The sequence below is a fragment of the Vulpes vulpes genome, chromosome 9 (genome assembly GCF_048418805.1).
Source record: "Vulpes vulpes isolate BD-2025 chromosome 9, VulVul3, whole genome shotgun sequence".
NCBI classification, from domain to species: Eukaryota; Metazoa; Chordata; class Mammalia; order Carnivora; family Canidae; genus Vulpes; species Vulpes vulpes.
In genome coordinates, this window is record NC_132788.1 from 93,316,419 (window position 1) to 93,344,179 (window position 27,761).

The window sequence follows — 27,761 nt, forward strand, 5'->3', positions numbered from 1 at the left end:
CCCAGCTGAGAGCAGTCCTTAGACTGGGTCTTCTCACGGTCACATCGTTTATTTTGCCTACAATGGCTCGTTTCCTAAGCCAGGAGGCCAGAGTATCTCTGTGTTAATGTACACAAAGGTTAAAAGAAAAGAATTAAAAGCTGGTAATTCTGGAAACTATCGTGATGGTTCTAATTCCTCAAAAATCAAGAGAAGAAATTCTACCAGAGCACGCATTTTGCTTTAGTTAAGACGACCCAGATCGCAAGGAGGAAATGCTTGTAAATAACCTGAGGCCATGGATCCCTGGGTGGCTCAGCGGTTTGGCGCCTGCCTTTGGCCCAGGGCGTGATCCTGGAGACCCGGGATCGAATCCCACGTCGGGCTCCTGGTGCATGGAGCCTGCTTCTCCCTCTGCCTATGTCTCTGCCTCTCTCTCTCTCTGTGACTATCATAAATAAATAAAAATTAAAAGAAAAGAATTAAGAAAAATAATAATAACCTGAAGCCGGAGAACACAAATTGTTTCAAAAATAAGATTTTGTTTTTTTTTTAGGAAGTCGTGAAAGTGGCTTTAATACTAGCTGCTCTATTCCACTCACAAATCATTTAGAACTTCTGACGTTTGATCAAATGTCAAATTTGGGGAATGAAACGTTATCAAAAATAGGTTATGATTTCGATGAGAGAAACAGTCCGGTCCGGGCCCCGCCCGGTAGCAAGGATCCTTTCCCTGGTTGCTAATGCCGGTGACGACGACAGAACTCTAGGCCTACGGCGGACCCCGAGATTCCGGACCCGGGACAAGGCAGGGCAGACAGGCCACGCGGAGAGAGTGCTGGGGCCGAAGGTCGGAAGCTGCCGCCACAATTCCCTCTGGCGCACCTGTCAGCTCAGGGACCGCCACCCGATACGCGCCCGGGTCAGTCGGCCCTCCCGGAAGTTCGGCCTCCTGACGCCCTGCTTCCGGTTCCGCCTGCTCCTTCCGGTCGCCATGGCGACGGGGCGCCTGGGGGTCGGAGAGACACTAGGGGCCCTCAACACGGCCCTGGGGCCTGGCGACCCAGTGTGGTTCAAGGAGACGCGTGCCCGCCACCTGCGCGCCCGAGACTTCCTGGCACCGCGGCCCGCGTTGCAAGCGCGCTTCGGGGATGGACAGGTGGGCGCCAGCCGGGAGGGCATGTGCAGCCAGTGGCAGCGCCGCAGCCCGCTCACCGCCCTTCCTTCCACAGGTGCCGGAGCGCGTGATCCGTGCGGTGGCCGGCCTGCAGGGCCCCGGCGTGGCCCCAGTGATGCGCTGCGCGCCGACGCCCGCGGGCCTGGCACTCCAGCTGCAGCGGCCTGCCGTCTTCGAGCGCGTGCTCGGCGCTGTGCCCGCCTATGCCGTGCCCGCCGTGCCTGCCGCGCCCGGGCCGCGAGTTCTCCTGCACTGCCCGGCGCTGCGCGGCGCCCCTGGCTCGCTCCGCTTGAGCCGGCTGCGCGCCGTGCTCGTGGCCGATCATTTGGCGCGAGCTCTGCGCGCTCATGGGTGAGCGCGTCGCGCGGCCACAAAGGCCGGGGTAGTGAGCTGGGCTTAGAGCCAGTGCCGGTGGGAAGGAGGGGGAGCTGCGCCGGGTGCCCGATCTGAGACCAACACCCTCGCTTTGCAGGGTGAGGGTGCGCCTGGTGCCCGCCGTGCGGGACCCGCACATGCCGACCTTCCTGCAGCAACTGCGGGTAGACTGGCCCGCTGCCTCGGAGAGTGCCGCCACCGAAGCCCTGAGGAGCCGGGCGCTTGCAGAACTTGGCCCGGCCCGGGAGGGCGGAGCCCTGGCTCCCGGCGTCCTAGGCACAGTGTCCCTGAAGGAAGTGTTGCAAGAACGGGGACGCGCAGCTGGCTATGACCCCAAGCTGGACAAGTGTCTGGGTAGGAAATGGAGCCTTGCAGGGCCAGAGAGTTGGTACCCTGTCTTCCTGGCTAGCCTGAATGCCCCTGTGTTCTTTGCAGTGACTGAGGATCAGTTGTCTGTGCTGGCCGAGCTGCAGGAGGCTGTAAGCCAGTGGCCCCAGGCCAGCCCTCCAGGCCTGGTTAGTAACTGACCCCCACCCCCAACCTGTAGGCCTCTGGCAGGCCATGTCCTGTGTCCACGCAGTGACCATCCTCCTACCCTGTAGGCTGCGGCCCCACATGCCAGTGCAGACGTCTGCATGGTTGTACACGTGGTGAGCTGTGAGGAGGAGTTCCAGCAACAAAAGTTGGACTTGCTTTGGTGGAAGCTGGATGATCAGGCTCCTCTCACACAGGTAGGCTGGTGATGATGGAGGTCCCCCGACCCCCATCCCCACCAACCTGAGGGCCCTTGAAAACCCACCAACGGACATATTAGCTGAGTCCATAGGTGACACTTGACCTTAAGAGAGATGTTAGGCTTGGTGAATGGGTACTTGCAGCAGGTGTAGCGTCCTGGGAGATGGCAGGGTGTGGAGGCATCCTAGAGAACATCGAGGAGTAATAGACTGGGGAAGCTGGACTGTGTCCCGAGCAGTGAGCCTGAGAGGGGCACAAAGCCTGGTGGCAAAGGGCACTGGGGGAGTCCAGGCACCAGATTTAGGTTCTTTGAGGATCTATTGCTGGAGGTACCACCCCCTGGGCTAACCACCTGGTATCTTCCTGACAGAAGCACCTGGTCTGTGGCCCAGTGAAAGTCACTGGTACACCTAGCAAGTTGACTGCCCCTGAGTACTACGAGTGAGTAAGGCTGGAAGGGAGGCCACTGAGTTGAGGTGGGGGGGATTCACCATCAACCCCCCTGCCCCGGGAGGTGCCTCTGAACCCTCCACTCACCCTTCTCCAAATGCAGGTTCCGCCACACCCAGGTGTGCAAGGCATCCGCACTGAAGCATGGCAGGGACCTGGTGCAAGGTGCGCCTGGGAAAGCCTGGCTAAGCCTGGCTGTGCCCTGCGGGACGGGCAGGTCACTTGCTTCCCTGCCTGCCCAGGCTGACCAACTATATTCCCTCAGACCCAGCCTGGACAGAGATCTTCAGCATTCTCTCTGCAGCAACTATCAAGTTTGAGATGCTCAGCACTGCTCCACAGAGTCAGGTGAGCCTGAATGCCATGCGGGATCGGGGCTAGCGAAATGGGGTGTGAAGGCTGCACTCATGCCCCCTTCCTCAGCTTCTCCTGGCCCTGGCCGACAGCAGCATCTCCACAAAGGGCACCAGGAGTGGCACCTTCGTCATGTACAACTGTGCCCGGCTTGCCACGCTATTTGAGGGGTACAAACACAGCACAGAACAAGGTCTGTACCCCACTTTTCCACCTGTGAGCAGTCTCGATTTCTCACTGCTACAGGATGAGGTGAGTGTCCTCCTGGGTAGCTAGGCACCTGCAGGAGGTTGGGACCTCCCCTCCTAGCACCCTTCTCCCCCCGACCCCCACCCCCAGGGCGAGTGGCTGCTGCTCTTCAATGGCGTGCTCCCTTTCCCAGACCTGCTGGGCCAGACAGCAGCCCTGGCATGTGCAGCCTCAGGGCTCCACGTGACTGCGCGCACTGAGACGGTGAGCCAGAGAAGACCGGGACAGACACTGCACACTCGATGCTTTATTCTGGGCTGGGCACGAGATCAAAGAGACCGGCCAGTGACTCAGTCTCTGTCTCTAGATGTGCAAGTTCCTGGTCCAGCTCAGCATGGATTTCAGCTCGTACTATAACCGAGTACACATCCTAGGGGTAAGTACACAACATGAGGGGGTGGGGGATTGCAGGGGGGGCAAGGGAAGCAAAGAATGAGACCAGCAGGCCCCTTCTCTCCTCCAGGAGCCTCGACCACACCTGTTTGGTCAAATGTTTGCCCGTCTCCAGCTTCTGCGGGCCGTGCGTGAGGTGCTCCACACTGGCCTAGCCACGCTGGGTCTCCCTCCACTGAGCCACATCTAAGGCCACTGAGACCCCAATATCTAGGAATGTTTACAAAATCTTCACCTGGAAAAAAGATATAAAGATTTTATTAGAGACCTGAAGCCAAAATAAATTGTTTCTGTTACATACAAAGCCCAGCCCCAGGGTGTATTTTTGGCCTGCCGGAACAGCACCCTACTCACCTCTAGCTCCTGCTCTGAAGTCAGGAACCCGCGGCTGCCGCCTCCTCCTCTCAAGGCACACTGGGCATGAGCACAGACGGTCACTCCTGTTCCATTCTGTCTGCGAGCAGGTCCCATGCCCAGCACGCCGGCCACCGCGGGATACCTTAATCATACCAGTTGTAAACCTCAAGCCCCTGGCCCCCAAGAGCACAGCGGTGGCCAAACTCAGGGCTTACAGGCCAGCAGTCCATGTCCGCCACATCTGGGACATGGTACACAGTACTGTTCATGAAGGTGGGCTCACCGTGACCCAAACGCCAGAAGGTCAGCCGTTGGTCAATGGAGGCTGAGACCATGAGGCTTGGGCTTAGGATCTTAAGGCCTGTCACATGGGCAGCATGTGCACAGGGGACGGAATATTCCTCTAGCACATGCAACTGGGGTACCAGATCACCCCCCATGGCTTCTTCCAGCTCTGGTACCTCCATGGCCAGCACAAAGACATGGAGGGAGCCGTCCTCACTGCCACTAGCCACAAGATGGCCCTCACGTGTGGGCAGGGTGTGTAGGCTGTTGACACCACAGCTATGAGCCTGGACGGTCAGGCAGGGGGTACCCAGGCCTGGAGGAAGAAGATGGTTGTCAGGGCCCAGCCTGCCCCACGGCTGAAAACAAAGTGGGAGACAGGAGGGACAGCCTTGGCTGCACACCAGCTACTCACGGTAGGGAAGCCCGGGGTCGGCCGGAGGCTCCAGGGCACCAGAGCCATGGTCCAGCACGGTAGTGAGATCCCAAAAGGCCAAACTGCCATCGGTGGCTGCGCTGCACAGGAACAGCCTCCTGGGAACCAGGGAAGAGCAGCTGGGTCAGTGAAGAAGATGGAAAACAATGGGAGCCCCTGCCCAGCCACCATGCAGCCCCTCTCACCGCCGCTGGTTGGGTGCCTCATGTGTAAAGGAATGGACCTTGAGGACACACCGCTTGTGGTGGAAGGTTTCAGCCAGGAGCTGCAGCCGCCGCCCTGAATCCTGCAAAAGGAAGAGCCTGGGGGGCGGAGGGTGGCTCAGCTCAGAACCCATTCTGGACAACCTTCCAACCTTTTTGTCTTCACCCAGGGCCCTCTGCTCTCACTCACCTCACTGCTCCATCACTGCAGGCTGCAGCCACAAGGGGGCCGAGACCAGGCCGGTCAAGCTCACAAACAGCTAGGGACATGTACCTGCGGAGAAAACACCCAGACAGCAGTCAGGGGAAGCCTGGGAGCAGCTGCAAGGGGCTTGCCCTGCATGACACCACCCCATGCTCCTGCCTCGCAGTACACACGTCACCTGGTCTCTGGGTCCACCTTGACCATCCGGTGCCGATTGCGCTGCCGGTCCCAGTACTCATCTAGCCGGTGGGACGAAAGATGCATGACATGGCAGGCGAGGCGGCTTGGGGTGCTGGGGTCCGGGGTGACCATGATGCTGAAGCAGTGCATCTCAGCCCGGCCCCCCGCAGACACCACATGAGCAGTCAGGCCTGGCCGAGGATCCTGAGAGCCACCTGGGGTACCAATACCCCACACAGCCAGTGCACGCACGGAGGAGATATGGTTACAAACAGCTGTAAGTGCATGGGCCGAGCCAGTGGCTGTGGGGAGCGCCAGGACACAGACGGTAGTGTCCTCACTACACGTGATCACAATGTCAGTCAGGCCTGGCCCCTCGCTGCCAGGCTCCAGGTGGTCAGGCTGCATGAAGCTGGGCACCTCATATTCAGGCCCCAGAGTGATGGTGCCCACACGCTTCACACAAGTGATCTCACGGCCATGCAGGCTCTCCCGGAGAATCACATGTGGCCGGGTGCAGCCACCCAGCGCCCGGTAGAGCATGACATCCCCATCTTTGAGGTAAGCAAAGGCCATAGCTGCCTCAGTATCAGAGAAGGCCCAGGAGCGGTGCCCTCCACCACAGTTGACGATGTGCAGCTTTTCATGTGACCGGGGACTCCACACCACAAACTCATTGGCATGGAAACCCAGGATGACCATACTCCCATCAGCCACCATGCGGAGCCCAGCCACCCAGTTCATGCCTCGACAGGACTTCTGCCTTAGGACTGGCTGCAGTTGGCCGCCTCTCACAAAGAGCTGGTAGTAGGCACCATCGCGCCCTGTAGTATACACGTAGCCACCGTGGCAGGTGACTGACGTCACACCCTGCTTCCCATGCAGAGAAGGGAGGGTGGACACAGGGCCCCACTCAGTCAAGGCAGTTTCACCCCCACCACTGCCACTACCTGCTCCAAGTGCTCCAGTGACAGCTCCGGCCTTGCCCCCAACCCCAAGATCCTTGAGCAGAGCTGGTCTGGAGGGAAATAGCAACACAGAGCCCCGGCGGTCCCCACACACAAGGAAGTCACCAGGGGGCAAGAAGGCACTGCATGTGTGCCATCTCTGCTTGCTCGGAGGCAACAGGTACCGGCAACGTTCCTTTACAAAGATGGCTTTGCCAGTGGGTGCGGCTGTGATTTCCAGGCAAGCCACCACACCACCGGGGCCCGATGCCAGCAAAAGGAGTTCCTCGTAACCACGCAGGGCCCAGCTCAGACTATGCACTTTCCCACGAAAGAGGGTCAAGTCCACGGCTGCAGTTGGAGTGTTGATGGGGACAACCTTGACACGACCCTCCCCGTTGGCCATGGCACAAAGTCCGAAACCCTCGGGACCAGGGGCTGCCTCCAGGAGGCAGTAGGACTGGAAGCGCTTGTCCTCCAGCAGCTGCTCCCAGCACTTGACCTCAAGGTCGTAGAGATACAGGGCCCCTGTATCAGTCACTGCCAGTAGTCGCCACGAGCCGGCCAGCGTCACAGCCTTGAGGGTACCTGGTCTGCTACGGGACTTGAAGCAGAGAGCTGAGACCCCTGAACCCGGGTACCCACGCCCTACCAGGTGCCACAGCCGGATGCCTGAGTCATCGCCCCCGGTTACCACCCAGGCCTGCCTCTCATGGGCAGCTATAGCCCGAATGCCACGACCCTGGTGGCCCCGAAAGGCCTGAAGGATCTCACCTTCATGGCTCCATACCAGGCAGACACAGTCCTCTCCTGCACTGATAAGGTAATTCTCTAGGAGCTTGACCTGCCATACGCGGGCGCTGTGCCCAAAGCAGTGCCCAATATTCTGTACCCGACCTCCAGGCACCCTCAGGTCACCCACCTTCCAGATGCGGACGCTTCGGTCTTCTGAAGCTGTTGCCAACAAGCCCTTGCTTTCCAGGTATGACATGCTGAAGATGACACCCACATGCCCACTGACTCGTCGGTCAGGGGCCACAGGCTTATTGTCTATTAAAGCGGCTGCTGGGTACCAGACAAGGAGCTGATTGGAAACTGCACCTGCCACTATGGTCAACTCCTTCCAGGTGTCCCCGATCAGACAGGCTGAGGAGAGGGTGCACCTGTCTGTACAGGGTACCTCCTGCAGCATGCACCCTACCACAGGGTCATATAGCACTACCGAGTTATGGCCCAGGGCCAAGGCCACGTTGCCCTCAAGCCAACGTGCATCCCAGATCCAGTCAGACATGTTCCACAGGCCAGAGCGCCAGAGCTCCCGGAAGCGGCCAGGTCCCCAGCTAACTTTCACAATTCGGAGTCCCTTGCTCCCAAACACAGCCACCATAGCCTCCGAGTCAACGTCTCCATTTGGTTCTGGTCGCACCCGGAACCCGTGGATAAGATAGTGGCCAAGCAGGTTCTGCACACGCTTCATCATCCGCAGATGGCCACCAAAATCGAGGCTGTACACCAGGACATCTGGCCCCTCACCTAGACAGAAGCAGAGAGCCACATCAGAACCTCTCTCAACTCTGATAAACCATGAAGAGACAGGGGCAGGGAAAATTCGGGTATATAATGTAGCCTGTGAATGCTCTAGAACACACAATCCTGCTAGCTTGAACCCTGGAAAACCCTTGGCCTCTTTCAGGTGCCTACAGTCACTCCAGACACCTCGGTTCAACCTGGCTTCCTCAAACATAGCCTCTTCCTCACCTCACCTAACTTCTCATGCTTCCAGCAGGAACCCTCGCAGCCTTCATCCCAAATCTGCAGTGGCATCTGCCTCTATGCACTCTTCCCACTCTCCCTCCCCTAGGGAAGAGGGGGTCCTCAAAGGTGATCCTCCCATGTTTGGGACATAGCAGAACCCCTCTGGATTTCCAAGAGCTTCTTCCATACAGCTCAGATGTGAGCATATTCAACACTGACACGAAAAACCAGGAGATAGCCCCCACATGGGTAGCCAAGGCTCCCATGACCCTCAACTGCCTTCTGGCTGCCTGGCAAGCAAGGCCCCTCTTACTCAATGCTTTTCACTCCACTGCTCACTCCATTGACTGTTACCAGCCTCTACTCAGCTCCAGCCCCAGCCCCAGCCCCAAACCAGGAAGATCATGGCTTATTCCCCTAAGCTTCCCACATCTTCTCATGTTCTCAGTCTCCAAGTCCCCTGTGCTCATTTTCTAAAGATTTTGCAAATCCTCCCCACCACACTGATTGTGGTCCAGGATATCAACTTCTTTTTTTTTTTTAATTGAAACTACTTTATTTTTTGTAAGATTTTATTTATTTATTCATGAGACATAGAGTGAGAGGCAGAGACACAGGCAGAGGGAGAAGCAGGCTCCATGCAATCCCAGGACCCTGGGATTATACCCTGAGCAGACGCTCAACCGCTGAGCCACCCAGGCATCCCTAGGATATCAACCTTTTAACCTGAGATCTTAACCTGAGATGACACTAATAGTCTCTCATGCTATTCTGAGCCTGCAATCTCAATCTTTCCACACTCGACATTCACTGAGCATCGATTATACACCAGACAAGGAACTACACGCTGGAGTAGTAAGTAAGACAAACACAGACCCAGGCTCCTGATCATCAGGCAGAAGCTAAACAGTATCACCCAGGATCCCTGGGTGGTGCAGCGGTTTAGTGCCTGCCTTTGGCCCAGGGCGCGATCCTGGAGACCCGGGATCGAGTCCCACTTCGGGCTCCTGGTGCATGGAGCCTGCTTCTCCCACTGTGTCTCTGCCTCTCTCTCTCTGTGACTATCATAAATAAATTAATTAATTAAAAAATAAGTAAATAAACAGTATCACCCAAATAAACTACATTGTTATATAACTTTGGTAAATTCCAAGAAAGAACTATACAGGCTGCTTTAACATAAAAGAGGGAAATTGACTTCTGTGATTTTTTCCCTCCAGAAAACATTTGGCAGTATCTGGAGACATTTTTGGTTGTCACAACTGGGTTATGTTAACTGGAATCTAGGAGTAGAAGCCTTGCTGTGATTTGAAACGTCCTGTGAATCACAGACAGCCCCTCACCCAAAAAATGACCTGGGGGAAAGGGCGCAGGGTTTGAAAGATGGCGGACAACATGGACCAGCAACAAACTACCAACACTGTAGAAGAGCCCCTGGATCTCATCAGGCTCAGCCTGGATGAGCGAATTTATGTGAAAATGAGAAATGACCGAGAGCTTCGAGGCAGATTACATGCTTATGATCAGCATTTAAATATGATATTGGGAGATGTGGAAGAAACTGTGACTACTATAGAAATTGATGAAGAAACATATGAAGAGATATATAAATCAACAAAACGGAATATTCCGATGCTTTTTGTCTGGGGAGATTGTGTTGTACTAGTTGCTCCTCCATTAAGAGTTGGCTGAAACAAAGAATTTATCGTGTATGGAATATAGGAGATTTTGTATGATTGCCTCTTTAAATGCAGAAGACATCAAAAGAGAAACCTGCATTCATTTTGATATTAAGAAATGACCAAGGATTCTTCCACTCCTGAAATGAGTTGATTTGCAGATAACTCAAAAATTCTTAAGCTAAAGGGTATTTTAATTTTTTTCCCAACTCTTTCAATAAATGTGATCACCAGGATGCAGAACTCTTTGTTCAGGAATTCATTTGCTCTGTTGTTTTCTCAGACAATTTCTGTTATTTTTTTCCTTTAAATTAAATTTCATGTTTCCTTTTTTAAATTAAAAAAATAAAAATAGGGATCCCTGGGTGGCACAGCGGTTTGGCGCCTGCCTTTGGCCCAGGGCGTGATCCTGGAGACCCTGGATCGAATCCCAGGTCAGGCTCCCGGTGCATGGAGCCTGCTTCTCCCTCTGCCTATGTCTCTGCCTCTCTCTCTCTCTCTCTGTGACTATGATAAATAAATAAATTAAATAAATAAATAAATAAATAAATAAATAAATAAATAAATAAATAAATAAAAAAAAAGACCTGGGCCAAAACATCAACAGTGCGGAGACGGAGAAACTCTAGTGTCCTCTAAGCAGACTTGGTGAGTATCAGAGCAGGCCACCCTGAGAAATAAATAAGCAGTGGTAACCAGAGGAAGAGCAGGCATGCAGGGGAGATGAACAGTAAGTTTGATGGAGGTGAGCAAGAACTCTGGGTCATGTGGTTGGAATAGGAAACAAAGGGCTGGGGGATGGACTAAGAGAATGCTGCTGATGGGGTCCAGGAGCCAAAGGTGCAGAGCCTGGAATGATGGCAATAAGTAGAGAAACAGACAGAAGCCACAAGTTTGTAGTCAAAATCAACCAGACTGGCTTGAGGACTGAGGGAGTGGCTTGGGCTTGGGCACCTGGGTGGCCGTTGTTCCCCTTGCTCAGCTGGAGCACCCAACAGGAGTATTTCAATTTTAAAGCACCTGTGCACTTGGGCCTAGAACTTATAAACAAAGGAGGCTGGAAATTGAGATTATAAGTGCACATAGGCAGAATTTGAGAATTGTAAAAATATAAAAATCACTTTGGAAGTCACAGGAGCAGGAGAATTCACTTGAAGAGCTTTCTAACCCACATTTCCTAAGTCATTTCCCTGCTTAAAACCCTTCAAAGGGCCTCTCTCCATGACCCACCATTAAGTCAGATCTAGGTATAAAATAAAACAATCTGGCCTCTGCTCATTTCTCCAGCCTCTTCTCCCACACTCCACTCCTGCTCAGTCTCCCAGGAACTCCCTCTCTTCCCCAAAGTAACAAATTATCAGCATCAAGGCCTTTGGCAGGCTTATCCTCACCAAGAACTCACCTCTTCTCTTCTCTTAGCTCATTCCTGTGATTCTTTGGGTTTCTGCCTACCTATCCCCTTCTGCAGGAGCCTTAGAAGTCTAACCCATGATAGGAACCTTGGACTCCCAGAGCTCCCACACCAGATCCCTCCTCTTGCACAAAACCATTCTTTCAGGGGACGCCTGGGTGGCTTAGCTGTTGAGCATCTGCCTTTGGCTCAGGGCGTGATCCCAGAGTTCTGGGATCAAGTCCCACATCAGGCTCCCTGCATGAAGCCTGTTTCTCCCTCTGCCTATGTCTCTGCCTCTCCCTCTGTGTGTCTCTCTTGAATAAGTAAATAACATCTTAAAAAAAAAAAAAAAAAACCACCCCTATAGGATAGGAATCTCATTCGAGGCTTGAGAGTCAATGTCCTGCCTCAGGAACCTTAAAAGACCCAGCAGCACCACCATCAGTAACTAGTGGCTTCCATTCGGTCCTCGATGCTCTCCAGGGTTCTGCTGCTTCAGATGGCCCATACTTCTCGACCTGACCTTCCGCGAAAGGCCATCAACATTGGATTCCCTGGATGCAACTATCTCAGAAGAAGCCTCGGGTCTGCCTCCGCAGCCACTGGCCCAATCGGGAAGGTTTCATCCTTGGTTTCCTGGTTTCCCGCCACCCATCCTCGTCATACTCACCTTCCACGGAGAAGCCTCACCCGCCCCTCGGAGGCCAGAGCCCCGTCTACCGGGCCCCGCCCACCCACCCCCCAGATGCCACACCACAGACCCTCCCCTCCCAACTCCCCAACCTTGGGGGGGCTCACCTCCAACCTACCAGCTCCGCTCCCGGAAGGGGCCCCACACCGTTCTCCCTCTCTTCCCCGCCTCCCAAGCCACTGCGGTTCCCCGTGCTTTCCCGCGGCCCCACCGCCCTTTCCATGTCAGATGCAGATTGTGAAGGAACTCGACAGCCACATCGGGTTTTGTTGTGTTGGGTTTTTTTTTTTTTTTTTTTTTTTTTTTTTGTCTTTGGGGCCCCTCCGGCCGGGTCTCCAGCCCATCTCCTGGGTTCCCGCCCACCTCGGTCGGGCTTCATCCGGCCGCCCGCCCTCCTCCTTAGGGGCATCCCTTTGTTCTCATGGTCCCGCCCCATGCAAGCGCCCGGGTTCTTATCCGCTAGCGCGCGCCTCGAGCCAAACCTCACCCGCCAACAGCCGATCCCCCACGCACTCCAGACCCGTGACCGGGAGCAGTATGAGCTCGGAGGTTGCCCGGGGCCAAACGTAGTCCTCGGGAGCGTCCATGGCGATCCTTCTAGCCGCCGCGCCTGCCTTTGCCAAGAAGGGATCTGGGCTCTCGCGAGACGAACCTTCCTCGCGCGCAGCCGAGCCGATCTGCAGCGGCCTTAGCAACAGGTAGCCGAGCCCAGGGTCGCCCGCTGCTGATGTCCAATCACGACCCTTCGCCCCACGCAAGCCAGCTCGTCATTGGCGAAAGCGTCCTCGCCCCTCCCCCTGACGTGAGGCTCGCCGAGCGCTGCGGCGGGCCCCTACAGGCCGGGTCTACCTCCCCCCGACCCCACCTGCTCCTTCTCGGCCCAGCAGCTCCAACCCGTGTAGTTTTATTTGAGGGGGCATAAAGGGTCTGTACACAATAAATAACACGAATATAGGAACAGTGCCCTAGTCGCGGCTGGAGACGGGGATGGGGCAAGACATCGGCCGAGCCTTTGGCCTGCATCTGGACAGGCGAACGGCGGGTCCCCCCGACCTGGGGCGGCAGGAGGCCTGTGGCTGGGGGCTGAGGCGCGCCCTGCCCTCAGAGCTCCACGCGCGCGTCGCGGTAGGCCCGGTCCACGGCCCACTCTGGCTGGGAGTCGGCGCCACCTTCTCGGGCCAGGCGCGCCATCTCCTGCTGGAACAGTGCCTGCCGAGCCCGGCTGGGATCCACATTGATCCAGTTGTTGGCAATCCACTTAGTGCCGCGTGTGACCAGGCAGCCCCCGTGCAGCGAGTAGTCATCCACGTCGCCCACCCAACCTAGAGAGGAGGATGGTGTGAGCAAAGGAGGGGACCAGAGGGACTCTAGGCTGTGCTGACCTGAGCTTGACCTCATAGGGGCCAAGGGCATGGCCAGGGTGGGCCCAGCTGCGCACACATGAAGGGGCAAAGTCTGGCCCCAAGGTCTCCTTGGGGCATGGTATCTCTCTCCAACTAATGCACTGACAAAACTACTGGTCTGAAACCAGCCTTCTTGCTCCTAGTCCTGTCCACAGCCTGAGTCAATGACAGATGTGTCCCCAGCCCCAGTGAGCTGGAAGGCTAGAGCATCACGGAATCCATTACAGACCTCAAGGTAACCCAGGAGGCTACACAGGTGCGTGCCCCTGAAGTCACTGAGGATGGTCTTTGGGAGGCACCAGGGACAGAAGAACATTTGTAGGGGTGCCAGAAACATCCTACCAGGGTGGCTGTCTGGGCTGGGTAGACTTCCCTCATGGTACCCTTGGCCTGGCCACAGGCCCTCACCTTGTCCATCAGGCAGGTAGTTGTACCAGAAGACTGCTGTGCCCTGCCGGGGCTTGACACGCAGATTCCCCTTGTCACAATGCCTCCGAGTGTCACGGAGATCAACATCATCCTGAATCAGACTCTGTGGGCAGCAGGATGCTGGGGTTCTCAGACTGCCCCCACTGTACGCCCAAGAGCCAGGGCCAGAAAGCCAAAAGTGGCCAGAGGGAAACCAGTCAGAAGTGCCCAGGGGATCACTTAGGCGCATCATCCCAGGTCTGGAGGGGTATATACTATGATTGCCCAAGGCCCTGCCATCCCACCAGAGTAACAGCCTGGTTGGCCCTTACCATTTCATCGTAGGTTCTGTTGTCTGCTACAGGGAAGACAGTCTCGCCCCCACCGGTGACGTTGTTCAAATAAAACAGCACTGTCATGTAGCTGTAAGGCAGGGGGGCCTGCTGAGCAGCTGTGGACACTCCCACGGGCTTACCTGTGGGCAGGATAAGCTGCCCAGGTTCCCAAGGGCAAGAGGGGTAGGCTGAGATCAGTAACACTGCACATCAGTGCCAAGATGTCCCTAAGCCAGTCCTTCCTCCCACAAACCCAGTCTCTTTCTATGTGTCAGAATGTTTTGTGTGATCACAGGTGCACTTGGCTAAATTGCATGGCTGGCAGGGAAAGGTATGCAAGCAGAAGCAGCACAACCATGCAGGAGGGCTGGTTGGGAGTAGAAGGGGCTGACCCCGAGCAGTCACATGAAGGGAAGAGACCTGCCGACCTGCCTCCCTGCCTCAGCAGGGAAGGGGGACAAAGCTTCAAAGACAGAAGCTGAAGCCTCCAGCAGTGGAGGAGAATCAAGACCGAGGGGAGAGGGGGGCAAAAAAAGCTGGAGACAAAGCCTTGCCCCATGCCTCAGAGCTCTGAGAACAAGTGTTACTGTCTGTGGGTACCTTAGTTTGGCCACCCCTTTCCTGCCACTTGGTAAACAAACTGCGGGGAAAGATGGGGTATCCTCAGACGGATGGCCCAGTGCTCCCCTGGCCTGACACCAGGGGTATACTGGTAGGGCAGGGCTGTGTTTATGTCATGGGAATGCCTAGTCTGGGAGTTGAAGGCCACCCCAGGTGGGAGGTACTTGCCGGCAGGAGGTCTCGAAGGGTACAGACTCATTGGCTACCAGCTTGGTATGGGAGCAGATGGTCTCTGGGTACACAGGCCCGCTGTCCACATGGGCATGGTAGTGGCCTCCCTCGCCATACCGCACAACCTGCAGTGGCTCACTGAGCTCCACGATTTCAGGTGACAGGCGGGTGAGGCGTAGCACCCTGGTGGACAGCAGGCATTCAGCTGAGCAGTCCCATGTAAGGTGGTGCCCTGGAGAAGCCAGACCCCGGACCTGCCACCAGCTCTGCCCCTGCCCAACTCCCCTGAAAGCCCCTGACATCAACCCCAGACTGGCCCGGTAGGAGCAGGAAGGGGTTACTCATGAGCCCTTCTCCCTGGATGCCAGAGACTGCGTTAGGTGGGGAAGATGAGATTTCCACTAAATTGGGAGTGGGAGTCACTCCCTCCAGGAAGGAGGTTGCTTATCTAAAACCCCTGGCTGCTCAAGGGCAGGGGGGCCTGTGGACAGAGATAAGACGTCATTTCTCTAATTAGCGAAAAACAAACATTGCAATCTATTTCTAATCCCAAATGTATATTGTTTGCCCACAATTAGGGTTAATTTGCCTTTGTTAATTGCCTGTCTTTTAATGGGTCCTAATCCCGGTCTAACAAGTAGAACTTAATCCTGAGTTGGCTAACCAAGTCTGTCCCCTTGGCCCCAACCAAGAACTTCTGTGTGGGCCCCACAGGACCTGCTCCTGCTGCGGTGCTCACCTCTGGCGGATGGCGCGCATGACGTGGTGGGCACCTTCGCCCTGGTAGAGCCACGTATGGTGGCTGTTCCGCACCAGCTCGCTGGAGGCCGCCTTGTGGCTCCTCATGTACTTGTGGAAGTCTCGAAGGTCCATGTCAGAGAACTCCTGCAGGCTCAGCACTCCTGCATGGGGCGCCATCATCAGTGCCTGCAAACTCATGTACGGAGGCCACGGTGGCAGGCTGCACCATCCTATCTACCCCTGGCTTCAGGCACCAAGGGCAGTGCACCTGTCCCCCAACCTGAACTCCTTGGTCAGATGAACCTGGCTTCTGTCACATCAGGCCCTATGAAGACCTAGGGAAGTTCACTTCCTCAGTTAAACCCTGATTTGGCCCCCCAAAGGAAGAAGCCCAACCCCTAGGCACTGGGGTGGCTCAGTCGGTTAAGCATCTGCCTCTAGCTCAGGTCATGATCCCAGGATTTGGGAATCCAGTCCTGCATCAGGCACCCTGCTCAGCGGGGAGTCTGCTTCTCCCTCTCCCTCTGCTGCTCCCCCGCACCCCTGCTCGTTTCTCTCAAATAAATAAATAAGTAAGTAAATAAATAAATAAATAAATAAATCCCAACCCCCTACTAGATTGGCCAGAGCAGGGTTGCCAAGCGAAGCTTGAATCATATGGCCAAGACCCTAGGCCAAGGACTGCCCCTGGCCCTCCAGCCTGGCTCTGAAGCACAAAGTGGCTACTCTCTGGTCCTCTAGAGGGTGAAGAAAGAGTAGTCAGTGCTGGTTTCTACCCAGGGCCTTCCATGCTAGAGTTTAATCTGGGGCAGGTCCCCAGGAGTTCCCTTATGACCTCAGGTCCCAACCTGAATGGAATATATCTAGCTAGCTAGCCAGTCTTGTCTGCTGGGTTACCATGCTAGCTCAACAAAGAAAGCCAGACCACTCCCCAAAATGAGAACGCTCTCTCCCTGTTCCTGGCCAACCCACAAAGTAGAAGCTCCACTTTCTTGGGGTTCTGGAAGAATAGCTGGTGTCTGTTCCATTTATAACCTGGCCAACCCAAAGGAGAAACCCATTTTTTTTCTTCTTTTTTTTTAGGTAGGCTCCATGCCCCCAGCATGGAGCTCAGCATGGGGCTTGAACTCATGACCCTGAGATCAAGACCTGAGCTGAGATCAAGAGTCAGATGCTTAACCAACAGCCACCCACGCACCTCTAAGGAACAAACTTTCTACTGTTTTGCCCAGATTTCTCTGAGAGTAGGGAACACAAGGCCTGTCAGCTTGTCACCAGCTCTGTACGTAGGGGCAGTAGCAGCATAATGCCCGTCCAGCCACAGGTCTTGGGCAGATCCTTCACTCTAGGTTGACCAGCCCCAGGACCATTCTTCCAAGTCCTATTTCACTATTGTACCTTCCCCATTTCATCCAGAGCTGAGTGATTACTACACCTCAGTAACATCCTGGTTGTTATTACCAAAGGAGAGTAGGGTACTTGCATGACAGCTCCCCTACCCAAACCACGCCCAGCAGTTCACAGGACTCTAGGTAGGCAAGAAGAAGGCAAGATCTTAGACTAGAGAGGGTGTCTTCCGGGGGTAGACCCTGTGCCCGGCTGGAGAGAGGTGGCTGGAACAGGATGAATGGCCAATCTCAAGCTGACCTCACTGGCCCTCTGCTCCTACTGTACCTACTCTGCCCTCTACCAACCAGCAACTCCCTTCCTGTACCCTAGACTGTACCTGTTGAGGTCAAAAGGGCCTCCAAGAACTGCCCTCTAGACTGTCACCAAGGCAAATGTGAGGACTCAGCCACCCAGGAGTGAGAGCAAGGCTGGATCCTTGCCTCCTCATCTCTGGCTACTCTAAAAGCTGGGTATACAGGGGGCAGGAGGCTTCCAGGGACAGAACTGTGGCGAGATATGAGCTCACCATCACCATCAGGGTCAGCCTTGATCGCTGAGTACATCTCCTGAATGTTCTCTGGAGTCATCCACCGTCCATTTCCCAGGCGAGTCTGGGCCAGGACCTAAAGCACAAGATGGTCCCTCAGTGGAGTGGCCCCAATGATGAAGAGCCACCAGAGCACAGACAGCTGCCCAGTTCTTGCAGTAAGGGCTAAGGGTTCTGGTGACGGGGTATGGTTGAGGACACAGGACAGAGCCTGAGGTCCCTGAGCTAAAGGGAGGGTAGGCAGAGAGGCCTACAGGCATCTGGAGAGGAGGCTAAGAGACCTGGGATAGCTAAGAGACCTATGGCCTGGCATTCCTGGCCCTGTTGGGACTGTGACCCACTCAGATACTCCAAGTTAGACAGGGGAGGCCAAGGCCTGGAGCTTGCATGTGAACAAGCACCAAGGGGAAGCCTGGCCAGGGCATGATCACTGGGCTAGTCAAGACGACCAGGCTCTGTGGGGCACTCTGTATAGGTAAGGGACTCTACACCCTGCCAAGACCTGTCAGAAGCCTGGTGTGAGGGCCATGTAAAAGCGATATGCAGACTTTTGGCTATCCTAAGACCTGCCACCCCCTCCACCATGATTTTTGTGGGGTGCCCAGCCATGGCAGCAAAGAATCCAGACCACAGATGGCACACCACCCAGGAATTGTGGCAATAATGTCATCACCCCCAGGTGGGTTTCTCCTACCATCTTTTGGGGTTCCCAGGCCAGCAAGGGGCTCTCCAGGGAAGGAAAAGGGGGCCTCTGGGACTGGGTATGCCCCAGCTGATCTGAGATGGCACCTGACTTTTGGGGCCAGGGCTGAGCAGGCCACTAGAAAGACAGTTCTAGACACTCCCACCCTGTGCCTACTCCAGGTCCCCAGATCCCAACCTCGCGGAGCTGCAGGCGACCATCATGGTTCTGGTCCAGCAGCCGGAAGAGGTCCAGCTGGCTGACCTGCATTGTGCCCATTGCCTCCTCGTATTCTTCGGTAGGCAGAATCTGGCTGCGCTGTAACCCCTTCATCTGGGCCAGGTGGATGATGAGCCGACATTCCTCATCACTCAGGAAGCCAGGGATTTCTGCCAGAAGAGGAGGTGGGTGAGGCCAAGGACGGAGCCAGGGTACCGATGCAGGCATTAACTTCCTCTCTGCCGAGTTCCTGGGGGTACTCCTGTCCCCTGGTGGTCATCATGTCAGGACTTCACACACCCCTTTACCTCTACTCTGGACTCTAACCCCAGGATTGAGTTGTCCTGCAAAGGTTGGCCTGCATTTGGAACACAGGTTTTTGTCTTTGATGCGACAGCACACATTTCCCAGGGGAGCCCTGAGAAGCTTGCTAGAGCTAAGCTCACCCACCTTGGAGTGCGACTGAAGGCCAGAGGGTTGACATCCACTTCTGACTGGGTACATATTTTAAAGTGGGTGATGGTGACTGGGTTTTGCTTTCATTTTTGCTTTTCAGTATTGATCAAATAAAAACAAAGTGTGAAACATTCAGTGCTGTAGGCCAGTCCTTGCCCTCTGCTCTCCTGCACAAGTGGGCACTGACCATCTGCCTAGGGCTGACCTGCCCAGTGCTGACCTGCCCAGTGCTGGCACATCTGTCAGTGGGGGTCACTTAGGCTTTTGGCAGATGCTCGGAGATGATGCCCTAGGTATCCTTTTTTTTTTTTTTTTAAGATTTTTATTTATTTATGAAAGACAGAGAGAGAGAGAGAGAGAGAGAGAGAGAGAGAGAGGCAGAGACACAGGCCGAGGGAGAAGCAGGCTCCACGCAGGGAGCCCGACGTGGGACTCGATCCTGGGACTCCAGGATCACGCCCCGGGCCAAAGGCAGCACTAAACTGCTGAGCCACCCAGGCGTCCCAAGCCCCAGGTATCCTCTGCTTTGGGAACAAGTGTACACTAAATGTCATGCCTCTAAGTCCAAGTAAAGGCCAGTCAGGCTTAGGGCTTGGCTCCAGTGGCTGGATGTCCCCACACAGGCTCCATAAGCAGCATGGTCGAGCTGGAAAGTGAGCCTCAGGCCCCAGGAGCCCCAGGCACTCTTAGACAGGAGCATGGCCCTGCATCATTCCCTCATTCCTGGGAGAGAGGACTTCCTTAGTTGGGGAACAAGAGGCCCACCGAGGAACTGACTGGAGGCAGGGCCCTGCTGCCAGTGACCCCTCAGAACCGCAGAGTGGCCTACCACCTCTCAGGGTTAGACTCCCAGCATTAAGTTCCAGGCACTGCCAAAAGGAAGGGAAATGGCTGCCCAGAGCCAGGAACGGTTTTTAGTGGTTTTCACAGTAGATCACACTTAGGTGGCACAGACTCTGTGTCCTGTCCTAAGCATGTCATCAACTCCTTAATCCCTAAATTCACCCTAGAAAGCCAGGCCCCCTTGATTTGCCTTTCTTACCCATGAGGCATGGCCAGCACAGAGACATCAGCTACTTGCTTAGGGCCACCCAGGCTGTTGTACTCAAGTCCATGCTCACAACCATATTCAGCTTCCCTGGGTAGATGACTCAGATGTGATGACACTGAGGGCAAGACAAAGGTCCCCACCTAGGCCTGCTTGACCCTCTCCCAACCAAACAAACCCAGAAAGGGTGTGAGCCATCTCCTGGGAGTAGGGTGGGGGGTGCAGGTGCTCTGGACAATGGGTTAGAACAAACTGCTAATCAACAGTCACCTCCTGGGTAGCTTAAAAAATAAATAAACAAGAAAAGTAAACCAAAAAAAGAAAAAACACAGGCCCAGGTTTCTTCAGTTTATTAAGTGCTGGTAATCCACAGGCCCAAAGATGCCACCAACCTCTACAGCCCCCTACAGAGTGCTAATCCAATGCAAACAGTCCAGGCCAGCACACTGGGGCCTAACCAGATGGGGGGGGGGGGGCGGTCCCCAGCACCTGGGATCTGCACAAACACTGGCTCCTGGGGTGAGGGTACAAACCTATAAAGCCCTCAACCTCAGCCCATGAAGATCAAGATAGACAAAGCAGGTGATGGATCAAGGGCTGTGGCTGTTAGTGGCACTGGCGGTGCTGTAGGGGGTCAGTGGAGCAGGGGCTCCCTGAGGCCCCACACGGTGCATGCCCATTCCCCAAGCCACGGTGCTGTGCCATGACATTGGCTACACAGAGATGCGGCTGCCCAACTTGCTGGATCATGACACATCGGCCCAGGCTCTCCAGCAGTCAGTCAGCTGGCTGCCCCTGCTGGCCATGGAGTGCCACTCTGATGCCCGCCTCTTCCTCTGCTCTCTCTTTGCTCCTGTGTGCCTTGACAGGTAGGACGGGGGCTCCTGGGTGACGGCAGAGGGACCTTTCCTCTGCCAGGGCCTGTTCACTAACCATTGCGGTGTACCTCTCAGGGCTGGGTGCTGACAGGGGTAGGGAGGGAAATAAAGATGAAGGATTGTCTTGTCAGGGTGTTCCTGACACAGGGGAGCAGGTGCCCATGGGACAGAGGAGACATAGGCAGGGGACCATCAATGGTGAGCACCCTTGGCCTGGACCCTCAAAGCATCAAGGGCTCTTGAATGTCAAAATATGGCTAATGGGTAGGCTGCTTTGGGTTGGAAGCTCCTCTCTAGTGAAGTGTGGAAACTGCTCAAGGGATCCTGGCAAGAGATGGAGCTCATCTGAGGGCCTTTTCTCCCAGAGTTCAGAGATCACAAGGCTGATTCCTCTTCCCCAGCCTAACCTCCTTCATGAATCACAGCTCGTTCAGTTCCTTCTCTGCAGAGTGAGGGACCTTCCCAGAGCCTCAGGGTGACCATGCCAGTAGCACCAAGAATGGGCTCCTTCAGAATCCAATGATCGGGCCTCTGTGCTCTTTGCCAACCCCAGCCCTGGCCAGAAACTGCAGTCTCCTGCAGGCCTTCCAGGACAAGAGGGAGGGCTCTGCTTTCTCCTTCCAAGATGGGGGGTGAAGGCCCTTCGCATACACCCCTCTCTGCTGCACTGGATGTCCTCCTGAGCTGGAGGGGGGAGGTGCGCTGGAAAGCTGGAAAGCAGACAGGCCACAGGAGGACGGGGGTGGAGGGGTGGAGGGGGTGCATTAAGACCTAAGCGCTGTTAAGGGACATGCAGGGCTGAGAACTGTTGCTAGGTGACCAGGTGTCGTTGCCCAGCAACCGCAGAGTCCCAGGCTTGCCTCAGTACCAGGAGCGCGAAAGGGGGGGCATCCAGGAAGCCCGGTCCTCCTGAGCGACCCGTCGCCCGCCCCCATCCTTCCCCCCACCTCCGCAGGGTCATAGGCCGCAGGCCAGCTGTGGGCCCACCATGGCCTGCTACAGCTACCCCTGGTGGGCCATCCTGCACTGCAGCCATGTCCCTGCTGAACACAACCTCAGCCTCTGCCTCTGCGGTCTGCGGGGTCTGCTGTTTCCAAGGGCTCCCGCCTGGGCCGCCCACGTGAGTCCCCGCAAGGCCTGGGAGCCGGGGCCCACCCGCAGTGCCCCACCCTCCCAAGCGACTGCCCGCAGGGTCTCGCTGGCAGGGGAGATGAGGAACCGGCCACAGGAGCAGGTCTCAGGGTGAAGGAACCGGGGCCAGTGAGAGGGCCCCCCCTCCCCCGTGCTGGTGGCCCCTCCCCAACTCCTGCCAGCAGAGCCTCACTAGGTCCTCCCCCCACCCCCACCCCCAGTGCTGTGGGCCAGCTGCAGGGACTGTGAGTTAGTTGCAGGACGCCTGCTCCACCAACGAGGTCCTGGACGTGCTCTGTGCCAGCGACTTTGGTGAGCCCCTAGTGCCCAGCAGCCCTTACACCAACCTTAAAAGTGCCTCTGTTCCAGCTCCAAACTCGATGTAAGACAAATGAAAGAGGGGGCACTCAAATGCTTTATCTGGTTAGAGCTACAAAATAAATGCCTTTAATAAACGAGGCATTGCTAAAAACAACACACCCAACAAATCTGCTTAGGAGGGTGACAGCCAAGACTTCAGCTCTTCTCTAGGACTTGATTAAGAGCAGAGCATCAGAGAGTGTGGTTCAGCAGGTGGAGGGAATGAGGGTACTCCTAGAGACCCTGCGCATCACCCCACTCCTCTGATCCCATTCAGCAGTGAAGGTAGGCTCTCCCAATGCAACGGGACATCCTTTCGTCTCTCAGACTGCCACCTGGACTCCGGGCTAGAGGTGCTGAAGACAGGCCCACCGCCTGCTGTACAACTGGCCCCTACTCTGCATCACTGGCTGTAACTGGATGCCATGTGCGTGCACAACGTCTTGTGAGGAAGGCATGCTGGGACCTACGTGCTAAGTGGGGAGTGCAGGGCCCTTGGTTGCTGGTAACCACAGCCTATGTTTGGAGCCAAGGCCACCAGAATCTGCAATTGGCTGTGCACAGGTGGCACCATCACTAGTGCCCAGAACAGGGGTTAATACAGGCAGAGAGAGCCTGCCTCGGCCTTGGCAGCAGCCACACAAAGCACGCGCTGCCCTGGACACCCATAAAACCCTCTATCTTCTGCCCTTCATGGATATTTGCAGACCAGAGTCCAGAGAAACCCAAGGAAAGGCCCAAGCAGGACAGAAACCCACTTTGGTGGTCACAGCTAAGGGGTCCCTTCCTGCCCAGACACAAAGGAGGCTGGCTCTCTGGCAGCTGTGTGTGCTGGGTACGCAAGACCACCTTTCTGTCCTTCCCAGGCCTGGGATGACAGCCTGGCTAATGCCCACAAGCCCCAGCAGCCCAAGCAGTCTCAGGGCAGGTGCAAAGCCTGTGCTCACCCTGGGCAGGATGCTGCTCATCAAGCCCCACAGATTCCATTTTATCTGTCTGACCTTTACTGAGTCCCTGGTTCCATCACGCTGCAGGCCCATGAAAAGCATAGGGGGTGGGGACAAGTCCGTGCAGAAAACTACAGTAAGCTGCTTACAAATCTGAACTTATATACACACAGAGTTCTTTTCCTATTTCTGGGCCTCCAGTGTTTGTCAAGAACACAGTGGTCTTAAGTAACTGCCTAATTGTTTTCTTGAGCTGACCTGGAAATCCTATGATAAAGCAGTCATGGTTTTAAGATAAATTGTTTTGTGTATTGTATTGTATTACTCATTTACCATAACTAGTTAAGAAAATGGGCTAAAACTCTTTTTGGCCTTCTGGAAGTGCTCCTGCTGCTCTTGAAGGAAAAGCCAGATTAGAGGGCACCTGCCCAGGTGGTGGGAGGTCACTCTGAGCAAGCAGACCAGTGCTGGTCTGACTGAGTGCCCAGTAAATCCCTCCAGCCAGCCAGTCATGACCAGGAGTAGACACGACTCCACCGGCTGCTGGTTACACAGCCAGCACAAATCAGGCCTCCCCTGCACGCAGCTCACCTTTAGGGAAGGGTACAAATGACAAATAAATAGAGAAGACAGTCTCCAGTGATGCTAAGTGCTGAGAAGAAAACCAGGCAGGCTGATGCAAAGGTGTCTGGGAACCTCTGAAGACCAGTTTGAGGTCAAGACAGGTCTCTGAGGAGGGGATGTATGCACAGAGGCCCAATGGAGTGGAAGAGACCCTCTGTGGGAAAAGCCAGGTCTGAGCCTTCTGGTGGAGGGCACAGCACATCCAAAGGCCCCAAGGCAGCATGAACTTGGGGAAAGCAGGAAGTGAATAAGGGGTAGTAGGAAATGAGGGGACCAAAGGAAACTGAGGTGAAGGGGGAATCTTGGGAGACTTTTAAGGAAGGGGGTGGTAAGACTGATCTGTTGTTTAAACACAGAATGGGGGTGGGATGGAGGAAGAAGTGAGCCTCATGAAAGGCAGAAATGTCCCCAGAGAGATGACAATGACTCAAAACTGGAACACCTCTCTTCTGAACTGAACAGGACGAAGTCCTCAGCTGACTTCTGATGGTCCAAATCCTTGCAAAATGCCTACCACAGTCAAGCAGGTATAGGGCCAAGCACTCACAGTGGGGCCTGAGTGGCCCAGGATCCATTTGCTCCAGATCTTTGGGGACAAACTTGGGAAACAGGGAATGTTTCCCAAAGGGAGAGACTGGTTGCATGGGATCTTCCCCATGGAGTGGTGGGGCTCCCTCCCCTGCAGATGTGGGCACTCTGGGATAGAACCCATTCCCCTTGTCCCAGCTTATACCCTGAACACCCACCCCTCAAGCCCTGGCACCCCCCACCCCCACCCGAGGCTGAGAGTCACAGGTCTGGAGCCAAGGGCAGCAAGGCAGAGGTGGCAGGGCCCACAGCAGGCCCATTATCCCTGGCCTCCCTGCCTGTATAGGGCGGCAGTAGATGAACAAACAGGAAGCCACAGAAGACGAACACTGCTCCTTCTTGAGGTAAGGCTTCCTTCTTTGGATCCATCCAGCACCACAGCAGTCAGGGGCTGCTCCTCCTCCAACATCCTCTCCCTGTGCTCTCCCTGCCTCACAAGTGAACTGCCTATATAATCAGCGATCTTTTCTTCATGTGGCTCACCTTGTTTCACCACGGGGCAAGCCCCAGAACCCCCTGGGTGAAACCTGGCGCACCGTCCACCAGCAGACTCAAAGTCAATGTAAAAGTTTGAGAGAAAATGGGAGCCACAGCTGGAGGCTCTTGCTGTAGCCACCCAATTCTCCCAGCCATGAGCTTTATAATTTGTACACAGACCCATCTGACGGCTTAACCAGACCTGTTTACCTCGTGTCACATCTCTCCTGCGGCCTGTAATTTGCAGGGTTTGGGTTTCTCATTCTCTGCTCTGCAGGACTTTGATGCAACAGCTACATGTTAGGGGGTGAAGGGGACAGTTATGGCCTCATAACCTTTAACCTAACATATATCTGAATTAAGTGCATACAGGTCCCCAGAAAACTGAGAGCACAACCTCTTTAGACAGGTCTGTTCATGGCCGTGTAGCAATAAAAGGGTGAGTGCTGTTCCCTTTGCCTGTATCACCCTTTCCTGACAGCCACCTGGCTTGATCCCATAGCTCCTAGAGGTCTTTACTTAAATATCTTTCACAGGGACGCCTACCTTGGTCACCCTGTTGAGAGTTTCAACCACAGTTGAAATTCTATCTTATTTGTCTGCAATCACTTATCACCATCTGACATGCTATACACATTTGTTTGTTTATTGTCTGCTTCCTTATTCGAATGTCAGCTTTAGGTGTGTGTGTGTGTGTGTGTGTGTGTGTGTGTGTGTGTTGGTGGTGTTTTGTTTTTATTTTTCCTATTTTGTTCAAAGCTGTCTTCCCAGCACTTAAAATAGTGTGTGGCACAGACTTCAACCTTATGCAGTAGTAATAATAGTAACAATATTTTAGAGCCCCTCCCACAACAGGACCAAAATAACTATTTCTCCTTGCACCGCATGAACGTGAAATCATTCTCATAGGTCTAGCCATAATCTTCAACCAGGGCCCTCTGCCCCAGGGGTGATAGCATGTGCTCAGATGCTCTAATTTGGTCCCCAGTCCTCTCCTTAAAGCCCCTAAACCACACAATCCCCCAGCAGGCAGGAACAGCCCAAGGTCTGCAGGTAAGTGTGTCATTGAAACTAGGTATCCAGGGCTGGGTGGGCAAACCTATCCTGGGCAAGGTCATGGGTCTGGGGAACCCCACCTTGCTGACTCTGGTAGTCTTTGAAGGACTTCAGAGTCTTCTGAGCTGGCATGTTGGCTATAGAGTACAGGCTCTAGCTGTAGGAGTCTGGCCAAGCAACTACAGCTCTCTGTGCCTCACTTTCTCACTGAGGAACCTGAGGGTGGGATCCACACCCACCTCACAGAGGGGCTGTAAGAATGAATTGAAATGATCATATGAAGCCTAGCACATAACCAGAGCTCAGAAAATGTGAGCTTATGGTGCTGGTTTCAAACGAGGTCACACTCCGTGGAAGGTTTTGCCTACTTATGGCTGAACACAACTCCATCCTAAGAACCCCAGAGTGCTGGTAGCTAAGGCTGGTGCTCCAGTGGGCCAGGTCTGGGGACGCAGTTTATCTACATTGGACACCTTCTCACCAGTCCACAGGGCCCACCTGGGCAGTGAGATTCCTCCTGAGGCACTGTGATCAGCTCGGACGAGGTCATCGGTCTCTCCCACCCTCCCCCAATTCCAGAATGTGACAGAATTAATGATGGCAGGCAGTGTCCAGAGGTGGTTTTCAATGAAGTGTTTAGACAACTGCCTCAGGGTCATAAGGCCCAGCCCTCTAATGGAAGATACGCTGCAGAGTAGGAGTCGGAGAGGAGAGAGTGGAAAGGTCGTCCTGTCACCCTATTAGGGAGGTGGGGGTTGGTAATTCACTTGGGGAAACCTTTGGGTAGAAAAAGAGCTACTTTGAAGCAGCCATTTTCAAAACATAAGTCACGTGGCCAACATGAGCCTCCAGGCGCCCCCAAACTGCAGCCCCTGGCCCCTCCCGGGAGTGCCCGGCGGACTTACCGAAGAGCAGCGGCTTGAGGCTGAGGGTTCGGATGAAGTGATCCCTGTCGGCGACCAGCTGGACCTTACGCTCGTGCCCCACCTAAGGGAAGGGAGCACCGCGGGCAGCCCGGGCCCCAGGCCGCGCCGCCCGAGCAGGGGGACAGGCGCCCGGGCCCGGAGCGCGACGGGCCGGGGCTGCGCGCGGGGCAGACGCAGGGAGGAGCCAGGAGGTCGTGGGCGGTCGGCCGGGAGGGCCTGGGGCGCGGCGAGGCGAGGGTCCTCACCTTGATGCCCTCGAGCCGGGTGAGGGGACCCAGTGTTGGCGCGGGCCCGGGGCCCTGGGCGCGGCGCTGGGGCCCGGGGTCGCTGCTCTCGTCGCCGTTGCTGTAGTGCACGAAGAGCAGCAACGCCAGCACGTTGCCCAGGTACAGGTGCACGAACACCATCAGCACCAGGAAGTAGGCGCGCGAGCAGATGCCGCGGGGCTTGCACAACGGCCGGACGGGTGCGTCCTCGCAGTCGCCCAGCGCGGCCGCGGCCCCGGTCCGCTCGTGTCCAGGCGGCGCCCACTGCGGACTCACGGCCTCGGGCCTCGGGGCCGCCGCCGCCGCCGCCGCCGCCGCCATGGCGCCCAGGTCGCGCGCACGCCCAGGGGAGGGGCCGCGGGGATGCCCGCGCCGCGCCGTCGCCTGGACAACCGCCGCGGAGACGGCGCGCGCCGCGGTCTCTAGGAGACGGTGCCTGGGGATGCTGCGCCCGCCCGCGCCCGCGCCCGCCCGCGCCCGCCCCCGCGCCGCGCCGCGCTCCGTCTCCCTTGCGCCCTGGACCCCGGGCCACTCTGCAGTTTCTCTTCCCGGGCCGGTTACTGTCAGGAGGAGACGCACGTCCCCCAGGGCAGAAGCCGGCCGCGCCTCCTCCCCTCAATGTAGATGCTGACAAGAGCAGTACCC

At 55.7% G+C, this 27,761-nt stretch overlaps 3 protein-coding genes and 1 pseudogene across 6 annotated transcripts; 2 read left to right on the forward strand and 2 right to left on the reverse strand.

Annotated features, from left to right (window-relative positions):
* The first annotated feature begins 535 nt into the window (after positions 1-535).
* On the forward strand, positions 536-4,016 carry DALRD3 (DALR anticodon binding domain containing 3). Of its 3 annotated transcripts, none has more exons than XM_025988515.2 (12): positions 536-1,138; positions 1,212-1,507; positions 1,629-1,885; positions 1,967-2,046; positions 2,134-2,262; positions 2,637-2,707; positions 2,820-2,881; positions 2,982-3,064; positions 3,140-3,322; positions 3,410-3,523; positions 3,627-3,695; positions 3,783-4,016. In XM_025988515.2, the coding sequence occupies exons 1-12, from the start codon at positions 653-655 to the stop codon at positions 3,900-3,902; spliced, it is 1,950 nt and encodes a 649-aa protein (XP_025844300.2). In that variant the 5' UTR covers positions 536-652; the 3' UTR covers positions 3,903-4,016. The 3 variants fall into 3 exon arrangements, 2 of the variants coding, with proteins under 2 accessions (XP_025844300.2, XP_072578439.1); XR_011994574.1 differs by having other exon boundaries at positions 560-1,138; positions 3,453-3,523; XM_072722338.1 differs by lacking the exons at positions 3,627-3,695; positions 3,783-4,016 and having other exon boundaries at positions 559-1,138; positions 3,453-3,587.
* WDR6 (WD repeat domain 6) lies at positions 3,547-12,950 on the reverse strand. 2 transcript variants are annotated; one of them, XM_025988501.2, is made up of 7 exons: positions 12,331-12,950; positions 5,377-7,858; positions 5,184-5,267; positions 4,976-5,092; positions 4,770-4,888; positions 4,067-4,670; positions 3,547-3,947 (listed from the first exon to the last, which is right to left on the reverse strand). In XM_025988501.2, exons 1-6 carry the CDS (start codon positions 12,428-12,430, stop codon positions 4,213-4,215), a joined length of 3,360 nt encoding a protein of 1,119 aa, XP_025844286.1. In that variant the 5' UTR covers positions 12,431-12,950; the 3' UTR covers positions 3,547-3,947; positions 4,067-4,212. The 2 variants fall into 2 exon arrangements, with proteins under 2 accessions (XP_025844286.1, XP_072578435.1); XM_072722334.1 differs by having other exon boundaries at positions 5,377-7,853; positions 12,326-12,460.
* LOC112911854 (U6 snRNA-associated Sm-like protein LSm3 pseudogene) lies at positions 9,138-9,999 on the forward strand (annotated as a pseudogene).
* On the reverse strand, positions 12,732-27,724 carry P4HTM (prolyl 4-hydroxylase, transmembrane). The gene is made up of 9 exons (XM_025988535.2): positions 27,096-27,724; positions 26,830-26,911; positions 18,339-18,529; positions 17,438-17,534; positions 15,521-15,683; positions 14,779-14,964; positions 13,987-14,077; positions 13,655-13,778; positions 12,732-13,165 (listed from the first exon to the last, which is right to left on the reverse strand). The coding sequence occupies exons 1-9, from the start codon at positions 27,435-27,437 to the stop codon at positions 12,945-12,947; spliced, it is 1,497 nt and encodes a 498-aa protein (XP_025844320.2). The 5' UTR covers positions 27,438-27,724; the 3' UTR covers positions 12,732-12,944.
* Between the last annotated feature and the right edge of the window lie 37 nt (positions 27,725-27,761).